Genomic DNA, 22,776 nt, shown 5'->3' on the forward strand with positions numbered 1-22,776 from the left:
CAAGTGCACATTATAGTGTAACACAGAGGGCATTTTCAATCTCAGCCCCCAGATTATGGAATACCCTGCCCGATGAGCTCCGCACAGCCTCATCCCTTGATGGATTTAAGAGGATGCTAAAAACTTTCCTTTTCCGTCAAGCTTTCCCCCCTATGAGTTGATGTTTTATTATCTATTTTTAGATTGTTATTTGATGTTTTAATGCTGTTTTTGCTGTTTTTATACTGTTTTTTAATGTGTACACCGCTATGATCTTGAAAAAGGAATAGCGGTATATAAGAATATTATTATATACTCATGAAAACTCTTATACAGTTCTTGGCCTCTCCTGGGGTTTGGCTCCAGGATGCCTTGTGAATTTCAAAATGTGTGGATGCTCAGGTCTCATTATATACAATCGCTTAGTAAAATGCTGTCCTTATATGAAATGGCAAAATCAAGATTTGCTTTTTGAAGAGATTTTTTGATACTTTCAAATTATGGATGGTTAAATCCCTGGATGCATAATCTTTGGACACAGGGGGCCAACTGTATTTCCAGCTTTCTGTCACACATTTTCGTAACTGAGAAGAGAATTTGGTAATGGGAAGATATTTGTTCTCCCAGACATCTTTACCAACTTTGAAACACCCAGTCTTGTCTTATTTTGAAAGCTAAACAGGATCAGACTGGATGCTAAACCAGTAGGTATTCATAGAAATCTTCAGATAGGGCTATGAAAAAGTTCTTCAGGAAACCCTGGACAGCCATCACGAACTAGAGCTGACAGTACTGGACTGTATAGACGAGTGGTCTGTCTTAATATAAGACAGGTTCCTATGATGTTTATCACACTATGCTCTTAAAGAGGTACTATTCCAGTGTGACTCCTCTAGCAGCCTCCTGTTGCATGCTGGGATTGGCAGTTTTAAGGAGGGGTATTTAGAATTCTCAGGCAGAGAAGTTCAGCTCCTTAAAACCGCCAATCCCAGCATGCAACAGGAGGCTGCTAGAGGAGTCACACTGGAATAGTACCTCTTTAAGAGCATAGTGTGATAAACATCTATGTGAAGTCGAAGGCTCACAAAAAATTACAGGTTCCTATGTTTTCAAATGCAGGTGAAATTGAAACCTGTACTCAATGAGTAGGTTCCAGAGTTCCTATTTTTAGTAGTTAAGATATGCATCAGAAAATCAAAACATCTGTGCATTTGCTTCACAAAAGTAACATGTGAAGCTACCCCTGATGCATTCATCCTATGACTACATGTGAACTGGATAGACCAGTATCTTAATTCTCAGCCTTTTAGTATTTGTTTTTAATTTATAGTGTAGAATCATAGAGTTGGAAGAGACCACAAGGACCATCCAGTCCAACCCTCTGCCATGTACGAATACACAAGCAAAGCACTCCCAACACATGGCCATCTAGCTACTGTTTAAAAACCTCCGAAAAAAGAATTCACCACACTCCAAAGGAGTGTGTTCCACGGTTGAACAGCTTTTACCATCAGGAAGTTGTTTCTGTTCTGTGTAAAACCATTTTCTTATTTTAGTGTATGTAAATTTTCGCCTTCCTTTTTGGATTTCTAGCAAAAGTCAACTAATAAAGTGTGGCCTTCGTTTTAAGAAGCTTTTATGGACTGTAAATTTTGACTGTTCAATAAAATTGTTTTCCTATGCTCAGAATAAGCTCCCTAAGGCAGATTCATTGCAAGACTTACAGTGTAAGGGAAGAGTACTTGATTATTTTGGATTTTCTAATTTGGAATGTGTCAGGCTACCTTTGCGCTGTCCTTGCCAAATATCTTTTTGCCAAGTAGACGGTTGCTTCCTCTCACACTCACCCCCTCCACACTTCTCTTTATTTACTCCTCCTCCCAACATTTGGTTGGTAGAGAGTGAAGTCTTCCAAACATGGAAGTGAATGGTGCAGATTTCTTTTACTTTCCCTGAGAAGTAATTTATATAAAGCTGAATGCATTTCAACATATGGTGAAGCAAACCTAACCATTTCACTGGTTGTTCTATAAACACATTTTCATTTATATTGCATTGCACAGTTGTGTTTTAGTTCTATTTCAGGAGTGCTATGACCGCCAACAAATAACAGGTGTTGTAGGCTAAATTTGAGAGGAAGGAAATGGTAAAACCTCTTTTGAGTATTCCTTGCCTAAGAAAACCCTATGAAATTCATGGGGTCACCATAAGTTGACAGGAAGGCACATACACATACATGTGTGTGATGTCCCATTGTTTTATTAAACCCTTTCACCGTGCTGAAGGCCCTTACATCAGAGTGCCTCCTTCTTCCATTTCTATGTCCCAGGGCTGTGCCAGGACATGGTAGTGCAAATAAGATTTAATATTGGGAGCCATTTTTGTGGGAAAGTAGGGAGAAAAGGTATCCACTGTTTCTCCAGTTGCCTTTAGCTTGTGGGGTTGACTGTACTTTTTTATACGTGATTCCTACAACATATTAAAGGAAAATCATAAGGGAAAAAAAAAAACGCTGGAGAAATGTGTGGTAAGAAATAGCCTAAATTTATATGTAAGCTCTATGTTATAAAGAAACAAAATTATATATCAGAAATGCTGGAGGCTTGTGTGTACCTCATTTGCGATACTATCACCCCAAAAGATAATTGGATGTATGTGCGGTATGTGGACACCACTCCTTCTTGAGCCTGGTCATTAGTTTAATGTTGTACACAAAGAATTCTGTATTGTTTTGTGAGAATGGTAGGTGGGGAGCAGGATGATACATGTGTGCCTCCAAGTGGAATAGAAATTATTTACAAACATAAAAACTCAGCTATGATTGAATTTGGCATTTTTGCAAGTTACTTTATTAGGTCTTTAACTTCTTACCCTTCTAAGCATATTCAGGGGTAGCCGTGTTGGCTATACAGCATATAGTAGTAACATCCAAAATTCACAAAATAGTGAAACCTTTATTGGCCGACCAAATGCACAAAATACGTTATGCAAGCTTTCGAAGCTCCACTGGCTTCTTCATCAGGCAAAGATGTTAAAAATCAAACAAGAGAAAGATAAAAAAGAGAGAGAAAGAAAGAAAAACGAGAAAGAAAAAAGCCCAATGATGTTGCAGTCCTAAGTCTGCATTTTATGAAGATATTGTTATAGTTCTCAGTTAAGATGATACATAGGGATATTCATGTAGGCAGAGGCCATTGCTCCTCCTTAGCCAAGCAGGGAGACAAAGGGTCTTAAATTTCAAGAAATAAGATTTAAAATCCATTAGCAAAAATTAAATTTTATTTCCTGGACTTTACTCTTTGTCCCGCATGGCCAAGGAGAAGTGATGGCCTCTGCCTAAATGGATTTTCCTCCATACCATCTTAACTGAGAATAACTATAACAACATTTTGAAAAGGCCTATGACCTTTTTCTGCTGAAGAAGCCAATGGAGCTTGGAAAGCTTGCACCGTCTATTTTCTGCATTTTGGTTGGTCAGTAAAAGGTATCGCTGTTTTGTGGATTTTGGATATTATTGTATGCTTACTCTTCTTTTACTCTTAATGTGATAAAGCCCAGAATTGAGATTTAGGTGTGGCAAAATTGCTGAAAAAAGCTCCCTAATTAATAATATTGCCTAAAGGATGAAGCTACTAATCTGTGATGTGTCAACAAAAATATACTGAGTGACATGGATTCATTGTGATACCGAAAGTTACTGTTCTGCTGAGCCATAGTCTAGAGCATTCTGGTTGTCCTACACTAGTACATACAGCTTTGCTTACTGGTTTTCTCTTAGTTTTACATCTGAAATCTCAAACTCTTATGTCCTCTCACAACTTGAAACATGGAAATTGCCTTTCTGTCATAAGATAATAAGAAACAACTATTTACAGACACATGGTACTGTTTATGTAATAAATATGTAGTGCACTTAGGATTCCTTCAGGCATTAAGAAGAGAAAAATATATATTTTGGAACACATATTTGCAGCAGATTTTTGCCAGTTGTCTCTGTATTTTTTCCTGATAGTCTGAAATACCGTGTTTATTTTTTGGTATTCTCCTTACCATTTACTACTGTATAGCTTCTTTGGAAAAGAATAAGCATGACTAGAAGGCCAGTATTAACTGCTTTCTGTCCCCTTCTCCCGATGTATAGTTTTGGGCATAAATATATGCATTTGTAAAGGCATATTTCACTTCCTTTTTCATAAATTGACCATAGACCAATTTGCTACCTGTCAGTCAGGATAATGTGTTCTCTATCTGGCAACACTGCATAGACTCTGAATTATATTTTTCTTTAATGCTATTGTACAATCATATCTTTACCTATCCATGACAACCTCAGAAAAAAACTATAGTTACTAGATTTGAAACAAGCAAAGATCTTAAACCCACTTTGACTTACTTTCTAAGGACCTTATCACACGGGAGGGAAGCGCCCTATCTCACAAAAGCAGGATAGTTTTCAGATGATGTCAGGCTAATTGAGCATTAACCCGACACTAACACATACAGAAAGTGGTAAAATTGACCCCTTTTTACTTTTGGGATTTTCTTGAAAGTAAAAATCAGCCAATTTTGCCCACTTTCTGTACAGGTTAATGTCAGGTTAATGCTCCATTAGCTCGACGTGTCTGAAAACAATCTTGCATATTCCTGGGATCTAAACCCCGTTTATCCTTGGAATTTGGGCAGTTTGCCTCCTGTATGAGAAGGTCCATAGTCTGATAACATATTCCAAAGTGGAATGTTTGTGTCTCATTTTCTAATTATATGATTGGTATTAAAGCACCATTTTATATGGATTTTAATGAAGAAACAATAACAGAAAATCTCTGTGTGCGCTTATATAGGTGGGTTTTGGAGAGTTGCCTTTTGACAGCACAGACAACTTCAGCAGCTGTCCTGATGTATGTTTCCGGGTGGCAGACTACAATTTCTTGTGCCACAAGGTATGTATTTATTTTTCACTTAAGGAGTATAGTTTTTATTTGAATCCTCTGATACAAACAAGTTTGACATTGTTTTCTAAAAGGGGATAACTGTATTCTTGCATTTTATTTTTTCATGAAATTTTTAACTCAGCCTTTTTAGCTCCAGCAGGAGCACTCAAAGCAGCATACACTGGTTTTTAGACTAGCGCTCCGATAAGGACACACATTTATCCTGCTGCTGGTTTTTAAGCTAAACTTGGAAAATCATTTTTCTAAAGAAATCACTCCCAGTATTTCTTATTGCAACTCACAGACAAGCATCCTGCCTAGTAAGTGACGTGTCTACCACACAATCTTACACATTTACTTGTAAGTAAGTCCCACTGAGTTCCATGGACTTCTTTCCTATAATAGTGCTAGGAATAGTGCACCATAACCTAAATTTGCAAGTTATTATTGGTAGAGCCCTGTTTTATTGTGTGGCAGAAAAAACTCTTATCAAGGTACAGTAGGTGACTAGATCCATAGAAGTAATGTATTAGTAATCAAATAACATGTTCTTTTAAAATTCTGGCTGCATTTTTATCATATTTAAAATGTAGAACTTATTGTATTTCCAGTCTTTCTCAGTACAGATTTACATTAAATGTTTCTGTGTAGTTATTTTTCTGAGCCACACGACTGCAGTGTTGTGTAACAATAAAAACAGCAATTATGCATCTGCAGCTGCTTGAAATGAAGCCTCTGCCTTAAAATCAGAAAATCACTGCATGCCCTTGGTCTCCTGGAGCAAGTGATTGAACTGGCTAATGTAGCTGTCTAAATCCAGTACATAACGTGTTGGGATTAGCAGTTCTATAGATGCATAGAGGTGTTTGTGTGTAGCTGGAAAATAGAGAGAACTAAGTAACATGGAACAGTGTGGTAGTGTATTTAAGGTATCAAATTCTTACCTTGATAAATCTAGAAAGGCTTTATGCTAGTTCTTACTTTGCTTGCTTTAGCCAAAAAGATTCCAGTGTCTTAGGCCTATTTTTTTTTTTGCTTACAGGCATTTTTCTGTGGCCGCAGTGACTATTTCAAAGCCCTTTTGGAGGATCATTTTTCTGAAAGCGAGGAGCTGCAGACACAGCCCAGCATTCCTGTGGTGACCCTTCATGACATTTCAGAGGAAATCTTTATTAGGGTCCTCTATTACATTTACAGTGATGATACAGAGGTGAAGCTTGACATCTTGTTCTTCTGTGATCTGTTTTTATAACCCAGCAAGAATTTGTTTCGATCCAGGAGAAAATTGCAAGGGCAGAATTGGCTCTGTGTAGTTCTGGTGTCTGTTTACATTGCCATGGCAAAGAAGTGTGATGAGCTCTAGACAGAGACCAATAGGTTTCCATATGGCCTAACCCCTTGAGGCTATCCCAACCATAGGATGATGAAAAGTGCCGTGAAAAGTTGTACTTGCCCATATCATTTGTCACTGAAATGAACCATCGTTCTGCAGCAGCTCCTTGTTAGTTCATTAAACTATGTCTCTAATTTCTTGCTTATTCTGGGGAATCTTGAGTACCCCATTTATCACTCAGGCCTGTGTTTTACTTCAGGCTAGAAAAAGATTATCTTCCACTGTATGGCAGTGCAGCCATCCATAATTGTTAGTGGTGGCTCTTTCTCATCAAAAATATTTCTTTTAAGTCAGCATGTTTATCCAGTTGACAGGACTTGTGCCTCAAGCAGTTTCTTTTTCTGATGCCAGTGGGGAAGTATCTACCTATGGAATCCTAACATCATTACAGTACACAGTGTGATACTCATCTGCCACAAGAGGGCAGTACCAATACACACTTAGCAAAGTAGCTAAAGTATATTTTATTTTGCTCTTTGTCTGCTGCCACATTGAGAGCAAAATTATGATTGTACTTTTCCCCTTAAAAGTCCTAATTGGGATTGCACCCTACATTATGAACACTGCACCTGTTGCACAGTAGTTCTGACAAGTCTCAGCATAGCAGACCTGAGAAGATACTGTATAGAACATGTGTTTTGAAATAGCAGCAAGGTTTGCTTAATATAATAGAAATAGAAGTACAGTATATGTGAAAGTGCCCAGTGTCATCTGTGCTGTGCAAATTGTTATGAAAACATGCCTTGTGATATTTAATCCCATGAATTTGTCACTTGAGGGTGTGAGAAGGTGTTGTAATCATTAACATCAGCAGTCCATGGTAGTGCCATTTCAGTGCATGAATGGCTAGGAGTGCTGAGTCTGCGGGGAAAGTAACATATCAGCAAAGGCCCTTCACAATAAGGAAGACTTTCGGATGAAATAACCATGGAAAGATTGGCTTGTCAAACCTCTTGTTAATATCCTGAGAAGCAAATATCCATTAAGGATGATCCCTGTCTCCTGTTAGCTACAGGAGTGACAGGAAATGTGGGATGTTGAATTATCATCCCCAAGGAAATTGTATCCATGTCATCCGTTGTAGTGTGCTTCAATACATTGGAAAGCAGGAGTATATTCAGAACTGAAGAATAGCTGACACCGTCCCTCTCCATGAGACTATAGGTATTTGCTGTTTTTTGCCAAGAGCCACCTGTTCTTTTTTCTATGTCATCCTTATAGTAACCACATTGATCCCCATCTTAAATAAAAGACAGTGAAAGTGATCCTTTCTTTAGCTGCTGTCCAGGGTTCACTCCTAAGTTTATTGATCTCTAATGGAGTTCATTCCATAGGGATTGGGATGCTTTTCTAGTAAGTATAGGTAGGGGAGCACACTTTGCTCTGTGGAGTACTCTGAGGCTGTGCATCTTCCCCTTTCCTTTGATCTGATTTCCTGCAGGGCAAGAATGAGGCTGCCAACCAAACCATCTGCGTTTGTTTTCCTTTAGTTCCCAAGGGAGGTTTGAAAGAATTCTTGCCTTTGGCCCTTACCCATTCCTTTAAAAAAAGGTGGGAGTTGTAGTGGGGCTGAAGCTGTTTTCTTCTTGGATAATGCTATAGACCATCACAGAGATAATAATCCTCTCTAACTTCTAGTGGGCATCTTTGCTACCATCTTGGAAGTGTCAGCTTCATTGTGGAATATTCTCTCAGGTTTATGATGCTTCTTATGGTATCTGTTCCCCCTCTGTGTTTTGTTTTCAGTGTTAGCCTTGAAAAACTAATGTTCTGTGCTGCTCATTAGGCTTTTTAAAACTGTGGGGTATGTTGAAACATTTGCAAATGTTGAAAACCTAAAATTAAAATGTATATGGTTGGAAGAGGCATCTCTACCATCCTTAGATATATTCCCTAGGAATTCAGTTTTGGCCATTATCCTAGGCTTTTAAAAAAATCTCTGACAAATCTTTTCCCTCCCCTTTCCAGGTTTCTCACCATGGAGAATTCTAACTTTGGCTAGAATACTGCATTTTATCCACGTTTCCTGTAGACATCCTTTTTCCCCAGATAGAAAAGTGGAGAACTCAGCAGTTCCCCTAAGCAGCTGGGTCCAGTGTTGGCGAACCTATGGCACCCGTGCCAGAGGTGGCACTCAGAGCCCTCTCTGTGGGCACATGTGCTGTTGCCCCAGCACAGGGTTTGCCAGAGTTTGTTACTAGAAAGCCAGAGGGACATGGCACTTTGCAATAAATAAGTGGATTTTGGGTTGCAGTTTGGGCACTTGGCCTCTAAAAGGTTCACCAGCACTGGTTTAGTGTGTGAACATCAGACTTTCATACCTGCATTAGTCAGACCCTTTGCTGCAGTGCTGCAAAGTAAAGCAGCTGCCTTCAGGCAGTACTGTGGTGGGTGAGCAGAAGAGTTCAAGGCAGGAGTTGGTGTTTGCATCAAGACTTTTAAAAAGTCCTAGTGGGTGGCGAGCAGTATTCGGGGTCATCTTCTGTCAGCAAACTATCCCAGGCAAATACCAACAGCAATTTTTCATAAATTATCACTGTGGAAGAACTGTGGAAGAACAGATATTGGGGAGTTGAAATTACACAGGTCCATTACATAGATCTTTGCCATTAAATCTATAAATGATACATATCAAAATACTTCATCGGCATATGCCGTCTGTTTATTTTATTCAAAAGTGTTTCCTTATGATAGACTATGGATTCATGTTGTATTCATCACCCCAGAGGCTCCTTCAGGAAATGCTATGTGAAAGGCACATCCCACCATAATGCATATACAGATTTCTTCGTCGTGGTCTCTGCGAATCATACAAATGGGTTTTACTGCGCCTGCGCAGTACTGTTGGAAACTTATGGAATCACTGGGCAAAGTACACTTTGCAACAAAATGCAACTTTTTGGCGGTAACTCCGCCCACCCGTTATAAGGCCCCTGCCTTCCCGCTCTTTCCCCAGTTCCTTCTTTCCGCCGCGTTAGCTGCTGTTGGAACTTCGCTTTGTTCTTTTCTTCGGATCACTGGCTATTGACTTCGGACCGTTTTGACCATTCTTGCATAATTTCTCCTCATTGTACTCTGACCTCGGACTGTGTTGACCACTCTTCGTCTGTTCTCCCCATTGTACCTCGATCTCAGACCGTCTGACTCCGTTATCACCTCGGGATAATGTCGCCTCCATTTAAGAAGTGTGACGTCTGCGGGGGCAAGCTCACTGTTCAAGACCCCCACATCTCCTGCTTACTTTGCCTGGGAAAGGACCATGACATGAAGGCTTGTCAGCTCTGCAGGTCCATGACATCCCAGGCAAGAAAAAACCGGGAGTCTCGCTTGACATCAGCAATAGCTCTCGGTAAGGTGCAAGGGGAGGTCTCTCGCCCGGCTTCAGCTCCGTCACCTTCGACTGTCCCACTGGGCCCCAAACCCTGGGAGAGCTCGTCCGCCTCCGTCTCCGCGCCCCCAGCTCCTTCTCAGGCTCCTTCTCAGCCTTCTTCGGGTGCCTGTGATCTGGACAAGCCCAGATCCTCTGATAAGCCCCGACAAGTGGTCCGCGACCCAGACAGGTCCAGTACCACCGACAGGTCCTCTAAACGCCCCCACAAAAAGTCGGGGTCTGAGGCTGCAGCGGCTGCCGCTCCCCCGGTGGAGTCATCCTTGGCCACAAAAACGGCCTCCACCTCGGGCTCTGGCCGTGAAGGTTCCGTCTCATCCAAGAGGCCAGGTGACTCTTCGAGAAAGGTGTCCAAACATAAAGAAACGCCTGTCCCGACTTCGGGCTCGATGGAACCGGGAATTGCGGGACCAGGCCACGCCTCTTCTAGCTCCGGAGGCAAGACTCCCAGGTCGGCGCTAGTAGAACTGGAGGATAACCCCTTTTTCCCTCCGGAGACTCCTAGGAGCTCCAAGAGGAAGACTACTGCTCCCGAACCCACTTCGGTTGCCCGGAAGAAGAAGAAGACCCATGACAACACGTCCAGGGAAACCCCGGCGCCGGCAGAGCCTTCCAAAAGATCAGGTCATGCCTCGGGCTCAAAGCACTGGTCTCCGTCCCGTTCTCCAAGTCGAGTGCCCAGCACACCGGTACCTGCAGTGCGGCCCTCATCATCCTCCTCCCGGGCCCGGGAAGAGCACATCCAGCTGGAGACTGTGACAGCCCCAAGCTCCCCGGATCTCCTGGTCATTTCCGTTGAGAACTTCGAGGATGAGGCCTGGCGCTCGCCAACTCCAGTCCCGTGCCCGTCACCTAAGCACACATCGGACCCGCGTCCCACCGACCCGGATGTCTTTTACGACTCGGAGGCAGACAAGTATTATATGGCGGTCCCCAGGGAAACTGCCCTTCGCACCTTTCATGAACGTCGGCAGCGGCAAATCCCTAGATCGAGGCCCCTGACAGCGTCGGCGGAGCCTACCAGACCGGAGACGACAGGCGTCAGCGAGGGGCGAGCTGAACCCAAGACCAGGGCGCCGCAAGAACCATTGCGGGCCCAAGTCCTGAGGATCCAGTCTGATACGGAATCGGACCTGGAAATAGTGCCTTCATCGGCCTACCAGTCGGACGATGAGATGTCTCTGCAGGACTCCCCCCAAGACATGCATCATCCCGGCCCTGCTTCTCCTACAGATGACCTTCGGTCCTTCGCCGAGCATGTTATTAAAATGACCAGGGCCTTGGACATCCAGTTGGCTTATCCGGATGAGTCGGCACAAGATCCTGTCGAACGCCGGGTCCATGGCCGCGTCCCAACGCCTCCATCCATCCCTCTCTTGCCTTCATTGGAGACGATCCTGAAGAGATCATGGGAGAATCCAGCTGCATTGACTGGGACTTCGCGCAAGGTGGAAGCTCTATACCGCGTCGCTCCCGCTAGCTGTGCTTGGCTGTCCACCCACCCCAGGCAAAATTCAGCAATCGTGGAAGGAGCCCAGGTCGCCTCCACTCACAAGCAAGCCACTTCACCTGTGGACCGTGAGGCCCGCAAGATAGACGGCCTAGCCAAGAAGGCATACTCCGCCACGTCCCTGGCTGTGAAGGCGGTTAACTACATGGCTTGTATGGGCGCGTATGTACAGTCTCTTATGGAAGAGATCTCATCGATCATCCCGGACGTTCCCGATGACACCCAGAGAAAGCTGGTGGAAATAAGAGACGAAACGCATTCCATTGGGGGATGGCTCATCACGGCTTCGAGGAATGTCATAGATTGTGCAGGAAGAGCCATGTCTGCATCAATGGCTCTTCGCCGCCATGCCTGGCTTCGCGGCTCAGACCTCAACCCTGGAGTCAAGGCTGCCATCGAGGAGATGCCCCTCGACGGTTCGGGCCTCTTCCACGCAGACACGGACGACCGACTGAACCGAAAGTTCAAGATGAAAGCGGCGGCCAAGAAACACGGCATGTCCTCCTCATCGTCGGTTCTGTTCCGGAAGAAACAGTGCCCATGGCAGCCCCAAGGTCAGTCCTTTAGACCCGCAGGACAGGACCGTCCATACCAGCAGCAAGGGCCCCGGCGTTCCAGGTACCCTTCACAGTCCTCCTCCTCCTCTGGTAGGCGCGGCGGCCCACCTCGCTACCATAAGGGCCGTAGGCAGGATGGCGACCAGACCAAGAAAAGGTCTTGAAGCGTACCAGCGCACTTCGTCCCCACCCCGTTTTTCCTAGATATTCTGCAGCCCTTCTTTAACACCTGGGCTTCCATCACGACAGACTCTTGGGCACTTAACATCGTCCATAGGGGATATGCCCTCGAATTCGAATCCCTTCCCCCAAAGGGGAGGTTTCTGTCAACCCCACCCTCGGACACCCTTCTCGACGAAGTGCGCGCTTTGATAGCAAAGGGGGCCATCTCTCCAGTCCATCAGGAGGACCTGAAGGGAGCCTTCTTTTCAAGATACTTTATGGTTCCAAAGCCAGACGGCGGAACCAGGCCGATCTTGGACCTCAGAGACTTGAACTCTTTTCTTCGGTACCGCCGTTTCCGGATGGTAACCCTATCTTCCATTCTACCTCTCCTTCACCAGGAACTCTGGTTCGCCACGATAGACCTCAAGGACGCCTACTTCCACATAGGAATCCGAGAGTCCCACAGGAGATTCCTCACCTTCGCCGTCGGCTCCGATGCCTATCACTACAACGTTCTGCCTTTCGGTCTAGCCACGGCCCCGAGAGTTTTCACATAGTGTATGGCACCGGTGGTAGCCTATCTCCATCAAAAGGGTTACAGAGTCTTCCCCTACTTGGACGATTGGCTCCTGGCAGCCGACTCGGAGGCCGACCTCATGAACTCCATCGACTTCACACTGACGATGCTCAGATCACTAGGTCTAGTGGTGAACTTGGAAAAGTCCTGCCTCAAACTGGCCAAACAAGTTCGTTTCATCGGAGCGGTCCTCGATTCCGACGTCTGCGTCGCATATCTCCCTCGGGACCGTTTCCTGGCACTTCAATCCTCTATCAGGCCACTCATGATGCACAGAAAGATCAAGGCCAGGGATGTCCAAGTAGCCCTGGGTCACATGGCCTCAACCACGTTTGTAACACTGTGGGCAAGGCTCCGGTTCAGACCCCTCCAAAGATGGTTCCTCTCGGTCTTCAACCCAGCTTCAGACCCACCTCTCAAGTGGTGGCAAGACTCCCAAAACGTTTGCGCAGGCTTACCTTTCTGCCCGCCTCAACCACAGCTAACTCTAATGACGGATGCCTCATTAGAGGGTTGGAGAGCCCACATTCTCAATCTCAGCGTGAGAGGGAGGTGGTCGATAGACGAAAGATACCTCCACATCAACGCGTTAGAAATGCTGGCAGTAGAGAAGGCCTTGAGAGCATTCGAAGAGACGGTATCCAACAAGGTGGTCCTTCTCAGGACGGACAACACGACGGTGCTTTATTACATCAACAAGCAAGGAGGCACCAAGTCAAGTACGTTGCTAGACATCACTCTACGAATTTGGGCTTGGTGCATCCCGAAAGGAATCCTGCTGCAGGCTGTCCACCTCCCGGGCGAACAAAACGACCTGGCAGACCAGCTCAGCAGGACGTCGTCGGTATCACACAAATGGAGGCTCCATCCAGAGACAGTGGCCGACATCTTCGACCGATGGGGGAACCCGTCGATCGACCTCTTCGCAACCGACGACAACACACATTGTCCCCAGTTCTGTTCCAGAACGCGCAGCAGGAACTCCCTCGGAGACGCGTTTGCCTTCCGCTGGTCGGGGAACATGCTCTACACATTTACCCCGTTCCCGCTGATTGTCCGTGTGGTGGCCAAGTTAACCACAGACCACTCGAATGCGATCCTCATCACACCATGGTGGCCCAGACAACCGTGGTTCCCGTTCCTACTACACCTGTCAAGGAGAACCTGGCTCCGTATCGAACCTCGCCCGGACCTGCTCACGATCCAGGACAGACGAGTTCACCATCCGGACATCGATCACCTCCCGCTAGTGGCTTGGAGGCTTCTCCCCTAACGACCTTACCTGCATACCTGTAACAGTATTTCTTCGAGTGGTCATCTGCGAATACATACAAATCCCGCCCATCCTCCCCTCAGTGTCCTGCTCTTGATTGGCTCTTTTCAAGTCACTTACGCGGCGTAAAGTTTGGAACTGGGGAAAGAGCGGGAAGGCAGGGGCCTTATAACGGGTGGGCGGAGTTACCGCCAAAAAGTTGCATTTTGTTGCAAAGTGTACTTTGCCCAGTGATTCCAGAAGTTTCCGACAGTATTGCGCAGGCGCAGTAAAACCCATTTGTATGTATTCGCAGATGACCACTCGAAGAAATACTGTTACAGGTATGCAACCTGTCCATTCATGACACTCTCCCTTGTAAAACTACATCCATCTGTTCAAATAGGGATCAAAGTCTGTAGTCTACCATCTTATTTTCGTTGGTAGAATTCAATCCAGGGAGGTAGGAAGCAACAAAATCATGTGCCTTTCCTGCTGCCATTATGAGACAAATCCTGAATTATCCTCCTAATATATACTTCTATTCTTAGATCTGATTTTTCACTCACCAATGTGATACTAGAGTGGACACGTGAATTTTTAATTTTATTAATACCACCACAAAATGACTCCTGTAGAGTGTGCCCACTCACAGATGGGCAGTTGTGCCATACACGAGTCACACAAATGTCAGACAAGCATACACCTGGCACAAACACAGGAGAGATGGAAGTATGGACAGACATATGGAGGAAAAAGCAAAACAGACATGGGTTCATAGTATGTGGTGTGGAGTGGAGGGGGACACAGACATGCAAACAGTGGTATGGGCTGGGGGAGAACACAGACACAGAGAGATACATAAACACTCCATTCCTCCTACTTTGTGATCACTGCTATTCCCACACATGTCATTTTTTATTTCTCTTTCAAAAACATTTTTACAGGGTGCTTTCCCTGCTGGCTCCTTCATTTTCTGCTTGACTGCTCACCTCAGCTTGAAAAGTACATAAAGTTGAAAGTTGCTCTTTTGTCTTCCTCTCTCACTTCTGTGTACTTTTCAACCCCCCTTCCAGCTGATGACAGAGGAAGGTGGGGAAGGAATGCAGTGGTTTTGTAGCGCCTTAGGAACTCTGTGGGTGCTGTTTTTGGTCATCAGCTTCAGGATGACTTTAGTGGTTTGCAATAAACTTCATTGTAAAACAGCCATCAGCAGGCGTCTTGTCAGTTTTGTCAAATCCTAATGAACTCAAGTTCAGTATATTGCATGTTGTTTTCCTGTAGTAGAAAAATGATTACCATGCTGCAATGTATTGCCTTTTAGCTGATTCAGTAATAAGTTACATACTGTATGTCCAGAGGGGAAAAGCAACTATGATCTTGGAAACCAGTCTCTTGAGGGACTATTGTCTGATTGTGATTGAATGTTTTTCCGATTTAATTTGCATGTGCATTCTGCTATTTCATGTAAACAAAATATTTTTTTTCTCAGACCGTGCAGTATAATTGCTGGTTAACATGGCTTTGGCTTTGATGTGGGCAGTGATCCTGTGACAGATCATTATTATAGACCCTACATTAGCCTTATACGCAGCTACACTGAGCTGATTTCTGAAAGCCTAGACATAGTGTGATATTAAAAAATAGGCCCTCCTCTTCTTCCTTTTAAAAAATTAATAATAAACTGTATTTTTTTATTTCCCAAACGAAACAGAGTAAAAATATTAAATGTTATATCTAATGTAATGGAAGACTGTTTCTGTAAAACAGATAAGAATTTGAGAACATCATGAAGCTATGAAGCTAATCAGAATGCAACTTATGGGGCTGATTATTCGCTAGATCATACCATGAGCTGACTGTAGAACTAGATCCTTCGCCGTCATAAAATAGTCGTCCATGTCTGGCATGGTTCGAACATACATACTGTACTAGGCTACCTTCTTTCCTTAGACCTGTTCTAATTCCCAAGGCCAGTTGAGACCACCTTCTTAGTGATGGTGTTTATGCACGGTTCAGATATTACATCCCTAGAGAGAGCTGTCGTTGGTGAATGGCACTGCAGATCCTTGCTTATATGACCATCTTTTAAATAAGTGTCTTTGCTGGTATTAGGGTAAGCTGGGTTGTGTCTACTCAGTTTAGCTTTTCTCTGTGTAAAGTTATATGGGTGAAGACGTTTAACACGTTATAACTCTTAAAGTTATTTATATCAAGTCTCATGAGTGCAAATATAAGTAAAGAAAATTAACAGAAGAGATGGTAGTGAGTTGTAATTTTGTTTCTAGGCAAAATGTTGAATATGATTGAAGTGCTCCAATTCTGACTGATGTGCCTTCTTTCTAACAGCTGTCTCCTGAGAACGCTTATGAGGTGCTCTGTGTTGCAGACATGTATCTGTTACCTGGGCTGAAACGTCTTTGTGGGAGAACTTTGGCACAAGTTCTTGATGAGGACAGTGTTGTCAGCATCTGGAAGATTGCAAAGCTGTTCCAGCTTACCCGGCTGGAAGATCAGTGCACAGAATACATGGCAAAGATCATTGAAAAGGTAACAGGAGGAAACTTTGCCCCACTGTGGGGCGCATATGTCAGCCAGAAAACAGCTACCATATTTCTTATGAACTTTCAACTGGATAAGACAGTTTCCCTTACTTGTAAGAAATAGGCATTCGGATCCCTGTACAAAAATGTGCTTACAACAGTGGTAAACAGATGTAGCCCTCCAGATAATGTTGGACTGCAACTCCTGTGATCCATTATTACTGGCTATTTCGGATAGGGCTGATTGAGGTTGCAGTTCAACAGTGTCTGGAGGGGTACACATTTTCTATCCCAGTTTACAGAATAGCAGTGAATAGTGGAGAGTGAAGCTGTCCCACAATCTGTCCCTTCATTGGTAAAGGATTTGGCTGTAGAATTATTACATGGAGTTAGCTTTGAAGTGAGCAGTAGGATCTTTTAAAATATTTTTATTTGCGAGCTATCTTGTGTACCTTTCTAGGAAAACGGCGGCATAAAAATGAAATAAATAAGCAAATAAATAAAATCTGTGAGTCACAGACCTTTCTTTGTGCTGGGATTCTCACATTATCCTGGTGGTACAGTTCCTTCTTAAAGCAACCATGCTTCTGGACTCTGTTCACAGATTAGTGGTAGAATGCATTTTTTGTGAGAAGAAACACCATTTGATCTCCAGTTAAAAGAATTTATTTCATTTACATGCTGCCTTTCTCCCCAAAGCAACCAAGGCAGCTCACAGATTTAAAACAAAACAAAAAACACCATTATAATAAAATTTAAAACAGTTAAAATAATCTAAAAACAATATAAAATTACAGTAAAATATAGTTAAAAGGCATGACAAATACAGTGGAACCTTTCCTTATGTGGGGGATTTCTTCCGGATGAACCAGTAGCCAGTGAAGCTGTTCCAACAAGGGAGTTATATGCTCCCTATAACTGGCTTCGGTCAGCATTCTGGCTGCAGCATTCTGGATCTGCTGGAGTTTCCAAACAGTTTCCAAAGGCAGCCCCATACAATAGAGTGCATTACAGTAGTCCATTAAGGAACGTAGAACAAATTACAATAGTCAATTAAGGAAGGTAGCATGAAAGACCTCTAAACTGACTCCCTTTTCCAGAGAGCTGTTGCCATTCAGAGTAATCAGTATTTGGGTTTCAATAATCTGATTTTGAATAAGATTATGTGCCTAACTCAAATCTTTGATGACCATTCTATAAAATTAGTTGTGCTTTGTCAGTTGGGAGCCTTGTAATTCGGGCCAGTTTTAATTATGCCAAGAAAATCTGCAAAATTAAGAGATTGCTCAGTGTGATTTAAGTATGGATACCACTTCATTGGAAAAGCAAATTTCATTAAAAGTATGGTGATAACCATGTGACACCAGTATAATTGAGAGTTGTTGTAGTGTAATGGCTAACACCTGAGTTTAAGGAACTCTCATCTTGACTATGAAACCACTAGGTGATTGTGGAGAACAGCTATATTACTGGTGTAAGTACCCTCCCTGCCTGAAAATCTGTAATGTGAGAAAGAATCCCATTTTGATGTAGAATGGCTATGCTAGAAGAATGTGTGAAATATATTGAATATTTGAAATATACAATATAAATACTAAGTACAGCCAGACCCTGTATTATGTGCAGGATAATATGTCATACAAAATTTGTGTATTATCTGCAATGCTATTTTTTAAAACCTGAAATGAACCATGAAGTGTTCTCTATAGGCATTTTCTAGTTCTTCCAGCATGAGTCTATGGTATGCTTCCACTGGAAGTTGACCATAGAGTCACACTGGAGGACATAGAAATGCTTAGAGAAGTGTTGTCTCCAGGAATTTCTAGGTCTGTGTGCAAGTCTCTGGTCAACTTCCTGTGGAAGCATACTGTAGAATCAAGCTGGTGGACCTAGAAAATGCCTAGAGAGAACATATTTTTTGATTGTGTATAACTGAAACCATGTACTCTATGCTTATACAGGATCTGCACTTGTATTTGTTTTATTAATGACATGGTGCGCTTAGCTGTGGCAAGTCTGTGACCTGAAGCATTTGTGGACAATCTGTGACTATTCTAGTTACTTTTAATTATTAGCTTTTTCCCCAGAACAGGGACTTAGCATGCTTTACTTAACAAGATGCAGATATTCTTCTTCATGATAGTTTCTGTGACCCACATAAGTGGGATATTCTGCACATGTGCAGCAGACATCAGAAGCTAGCATAGCTCTCTGCTGTGTTTGCAGACACACCCTCATTCCCCAGTGCACATGATTGGTGTTGGTGATACCCGCATATCAGTTTTTGTTGTTTTTTTTACTACCACAGTATTACCAGCCTGTTTTGGAACTTTTGTCCTCACAGCTTCTTACTCACTTCCCTCTTTTGTCCCAAAAATTGTAGTACTGTATATACTCAAGTATAATTTGACCTCATGTATAAGTTGAAGTCAGGTTTTGAGGCCAAAATTATGGATTTTGCCATGATCCGTGGATAGGTGGAGGGCAAAACTTTAAAGCTCCTTCAGTGTGTGTATGTGTGCATATCGCAGTAGAGGCTCTCATTGAGGCTTTTCTTCATTGTTTCAGCTTTTGTTTCAGTCAGACATCCAGGGAGGAGTGGGACTCTTAAACAAACAGCAATATCAATCAATCACCCAGGACTCTTTCTGCTTGGCTCTTTCTTGCTAAACTTCTCTCCACATCGCATGGGGAAATTTGAAAGAGCTGCAATCACATTTCCATGGTAACCCATAAATAAGTAGACCTGGGATTTTGGGGTCAATTTTTGAGCATACATTTTTAGAATTATAGATGAGTATATACGGTATGGCCTCTGGGCTCCCCTTTAAAAATGTGAATGTTGTGTGTCGGTCTAAAATCCTGGTTACTGATGATCACACTCACTGCCTGTTTTGTGTGGGTGAGGGACATACAATAGGAAAGTGACAACAGTGCAAAGTCTACAAAGCAGGCTCTACACAACTGAACAGCCATCTCAAAGCCCATGTCTTAGAGCAGACCATCCAATTGCTGGGTCTGAGGTCAGTGACCCCCCCCCCCCCTTACAGTGGCTGCAGCACAAATGACAGATAAGCCCTCAGAATTGGTTCTATATATTTCAGGACTGATCCCAACATGGAAGCTGGTCTGTCACCTCTCCTTCAATATTGAGGCCATCTCTAATTCAAGGCCCTCGACATGCCAGTATAGGTCCAAATGATGGCACCTGAGCTCCAGCACAGAATTCTCGAGAAGAAAAGGAAGGACAAACACTTGAAAGATCTCTCCTGCGAGAGAGACAGCCAATCTCTCTCAGATATCTTCCCCACAAAAAAGGAATACTATGCTAACCGCTATCATCTCAGATTTATGTTTTTTTCCCCAGCAGCCCGAAATCCCTCCAGATCAAGAAGACGTTTTTGACACCGACTTGAACATCCAAGAACTCTGTACAGTCATCCAGATAAGCCATTTTCTGGATGAGGAAACAGTGTCACACTTAGCTATTGGTCATCCTCACCAACTCCCCACCCACCCTTCACTGGAGCACATGATATTTCCAGCAAAACCTTCCATTCATTGATCACACTCCCCAGGAAACAACACACATCCAATCTGTGGGCTACTTTTTATGGTTGTCCTGCTCAACCACCTCTCCTATCAGCTTGGAACCTGTTCCCATTTCAAGGAACTTAGATTCTGCCCCTTCCCTGACCATGCAGACATTGTTCACTCAGTGGTCGTGGTTGCTTCATTCGGTGCTATTGTGTCTGTGCAACTCTAGTATTGGTCTAGCCCCCCAGGAACCTCCATCTCTGTGCCCTCAACTCAATCAACAGCCATAATCTTCCCATACTTTCAGCATGTCACCAAAGATCCACCTCAGTCCTGTTCTCTTGCCTACTCCACTTGGGCGTCTACCTTGGAGAGCACATACGACTCATTGTCTTCAGGTCAAACCACCATTGTGAAAACCTCCCATGACTCAAACCACCTCAGTCCAGGCCAAAGAGGTTAACTCCTTCACAGACCCAACTCCTTCAAATGGCAAAACATTTAGACCTTCAAATTACGCCAGCAGCTCCCATCCGTTTCAGAGCCTGTTTTCAAGCAGGTTTGAAAACAACTGATAAATCCTTAGTGCTCTCCATGTTACCATCTCTGCTCCATATTGCAAAGCAATCTTGAAAGAATCCATCATTGATTGCCCCTACCTCTCAGTGTCTTGATGACTTCTATAAGGTCTAAGATGAAAGCTGCAATTTCTTAACTGACCATCCATTTCCCAACTCATTCCTTGTCAAGACAAACACAAGGAGTAGCTATAGGCAGAGGACAAGGAGGGCCATAGACTTGATGTCCTACGCTTCAAGGCCTATTCAACAGTCATCCTTTCTCTTAGCATGGCAAATTATAATGCATGTCTATTGGCAAATTAGCAGAAATTCTGGTGAAAAGTGACCCCATGTTTTGCCATGGGGCTTGATTATAGGTGAAATTTGCCTTACGCAGGGGTGTGTGTGTCCCCGTAATGGATCCCCCGCATAAGATGAGGGTGCACTGTATATACTACCCTCACAAATCTGGGCTTCACTTTAAACCTCAGCAAATCACTAATGGAACCAACTTACATGCTAACAGAACATAGGAGCCCCACTTGACTCCTCTATGGGCTCCAAAACAACAGGGCACATAGATTTGTCTCTTTCTCCTGAACCATTGCTCGGAGGCCTCTCTCTATACAGCAGTGGTTCTCAACCTTCGTAATGCCACAACCCTTTAATACAGTTCTTCATGTTGTGGTGACCCCCAACCATAAAATTATTATGGGTCTCAGTTCCTAAGACCATTGGAAATATGCGTTTTCCGATGGTCTTATGCGACCCCTGTGAATAGGTTGTCGGACCCCCAAAGGGGTCATGACCCACAGGTTGAGAACCGCTGCTATACAGGAAGTGACATCTAGGTGCCCCTTGGGCTGACGGTGTCAACTACGCCCATCACCCAAGCATGACTTGTGATGAGACCCCTCCAGTGGTAGTTCCTGGGAGCATTTGATCCCAAAATGTACCACTGTCATGTGTAGCTGCACCCACCACAACATGTCAGGCATTCTCTCCCTCCATGTACCACTCTGCACAAACTCCAAAGAAGCAAGTCCTTCAGCATCCATCAGTTAACCCTCACCTTAACAACATATATCTCCATTTCTGACTGGGGGCACACATCAGTTCGCTTACTGTCAAGGGCTACTGGTCTAAGAAGGAAACACAGCCCCACATAAGCCTGCTGGAAATGACAGTAAAATGCAAGGCACTGTGAGCCTTCAAACCACTGGACCTCAGCAAACCAATAGTGATTGTTTCAGACAACTGAACTATGGTATCAACAAATAAGGAGGCACCAGGTCATTTCACTTCCTACACCTATGCACCCAACTTTGGGACTGGCATATTCCTCGAGGGATGTGACCAATGGCCATTCACCTACTGGGAATCTCCAACATACTCATGGGCTCATTCAGCCCATCAACCTCCATGTTCCTCAAGAATTCCATGGCTCACATGTGCTTCCATAAATGGGGCAGACCATCACTAGATCTCTTTGTTTCACCAATGAATGTACAGGGTCCCTACTCTTGCTCCAGGGACAGAGCAACACCTCACACCCTAGGAGATGTGTTCCTGTACCATTGGAACAGTTCACTGGCATACACTTTTCAACCCTGTCCACTGATATCTCAGATGGTAGTTAAACTCTGTTGCAATGTAACAGACACCATTCTTCTCATGCCCTAATGGCCACAGCAGGCTTGGATTCATTGACCTGCTTTGGTTGTCACAAAGGACATTTATGTCTTCCTCAAGGCCATGATCTCCAATCTCAGACTGACGGCTAAATTCTCCATTCAGATGTCAAAAACCTCCATCTCACAACTTGGAAGATTCGACTGAAATACCCCTCCCACTAAATACCCACTGTGTAAAATGCCCACTGTGCAAACCATCCACCCACTATTCTTACTGTAGAAAATAGCAGCGATTCCAGAGCCTCCTGTGCCTCACAAATTGGCTTGGATCCACATTTTCTGTCTCACAAATACTCTTCTGCTTGACTGCCTTGGAAGAGGAGGGTCTTTCCCTCCCCTCACTCCAAGTCTGTATAGACAGATATCATAGCTCACTTTCTACCCCTCACAGACACCTCCTGGTTTGTCATTCCTCAGGTCAGGGCTTTCTTCAAGAGGTTCAAGAACCTGCAGACACTAATCCTCTTTTGCATTAGCCTCCCAGCCTGAGGCCTGCCATCAGCACAGAACAATACACAGGCAAATCACTCCTTCATTCCCAGGCTCACACAGTATATATACACCCACTTTTTCCAGGCAAGCATTCACTGAAGATGCCAGCCACAGATGCTAGCGAAACGTCAGGAAGAAATTCTTCTAGAACATGGCCACATAGCCTGAAAAACCCACAAAAAACTAGGAGACTGAGGT

At 43.8% G+C, this 22,776-nt stretch overlaps 1 protein-coding gene across 1 annotated transcript in view; it reads left to right on the forward strand.

Moving 5' to 3' along the window:
- ABTB1 (ankyrin repeat and BTB domain containing 1) overlaps positions 1-22,776 on the forward strand; it is a 57,276-nt gene that overhangs the window by 28,719 nt on the left and 5,781 nt on the right. The window contains exons 8-10 of the mRNA XM_042447464.1: positions 4,821-4,919; positions 5,953-6,120; positions 16,102-16,302. Of these exons, the coding sequence (XP_042303398.1) occupies positions 4,821-4,919; positions 5,953-6,120; positions 16,102-16,302 (468 nt within the window). The remainder of the gene's footprint in view (positions 1-4,820; positions 4,920-5,952; positions 6,121-16,101; positions 16,303-22,776) is intronic.

This window comes from Sceloporus undulatus, chromosome 2 (genome assembly GCF_019175285.1).
Source record: "Sceloporus undulatus isolate JIND9_A2432 ecotype Alabama chromosome 2, SceUnd_v1.1, whole genome shotgun sequence".
Lineage (NCBI taxonomy): Eukaryota > Metazoa > Chordata > Lepidosauria > Squamata > Phrynosomatidae > Sceloporus > Sceloporus undulatus.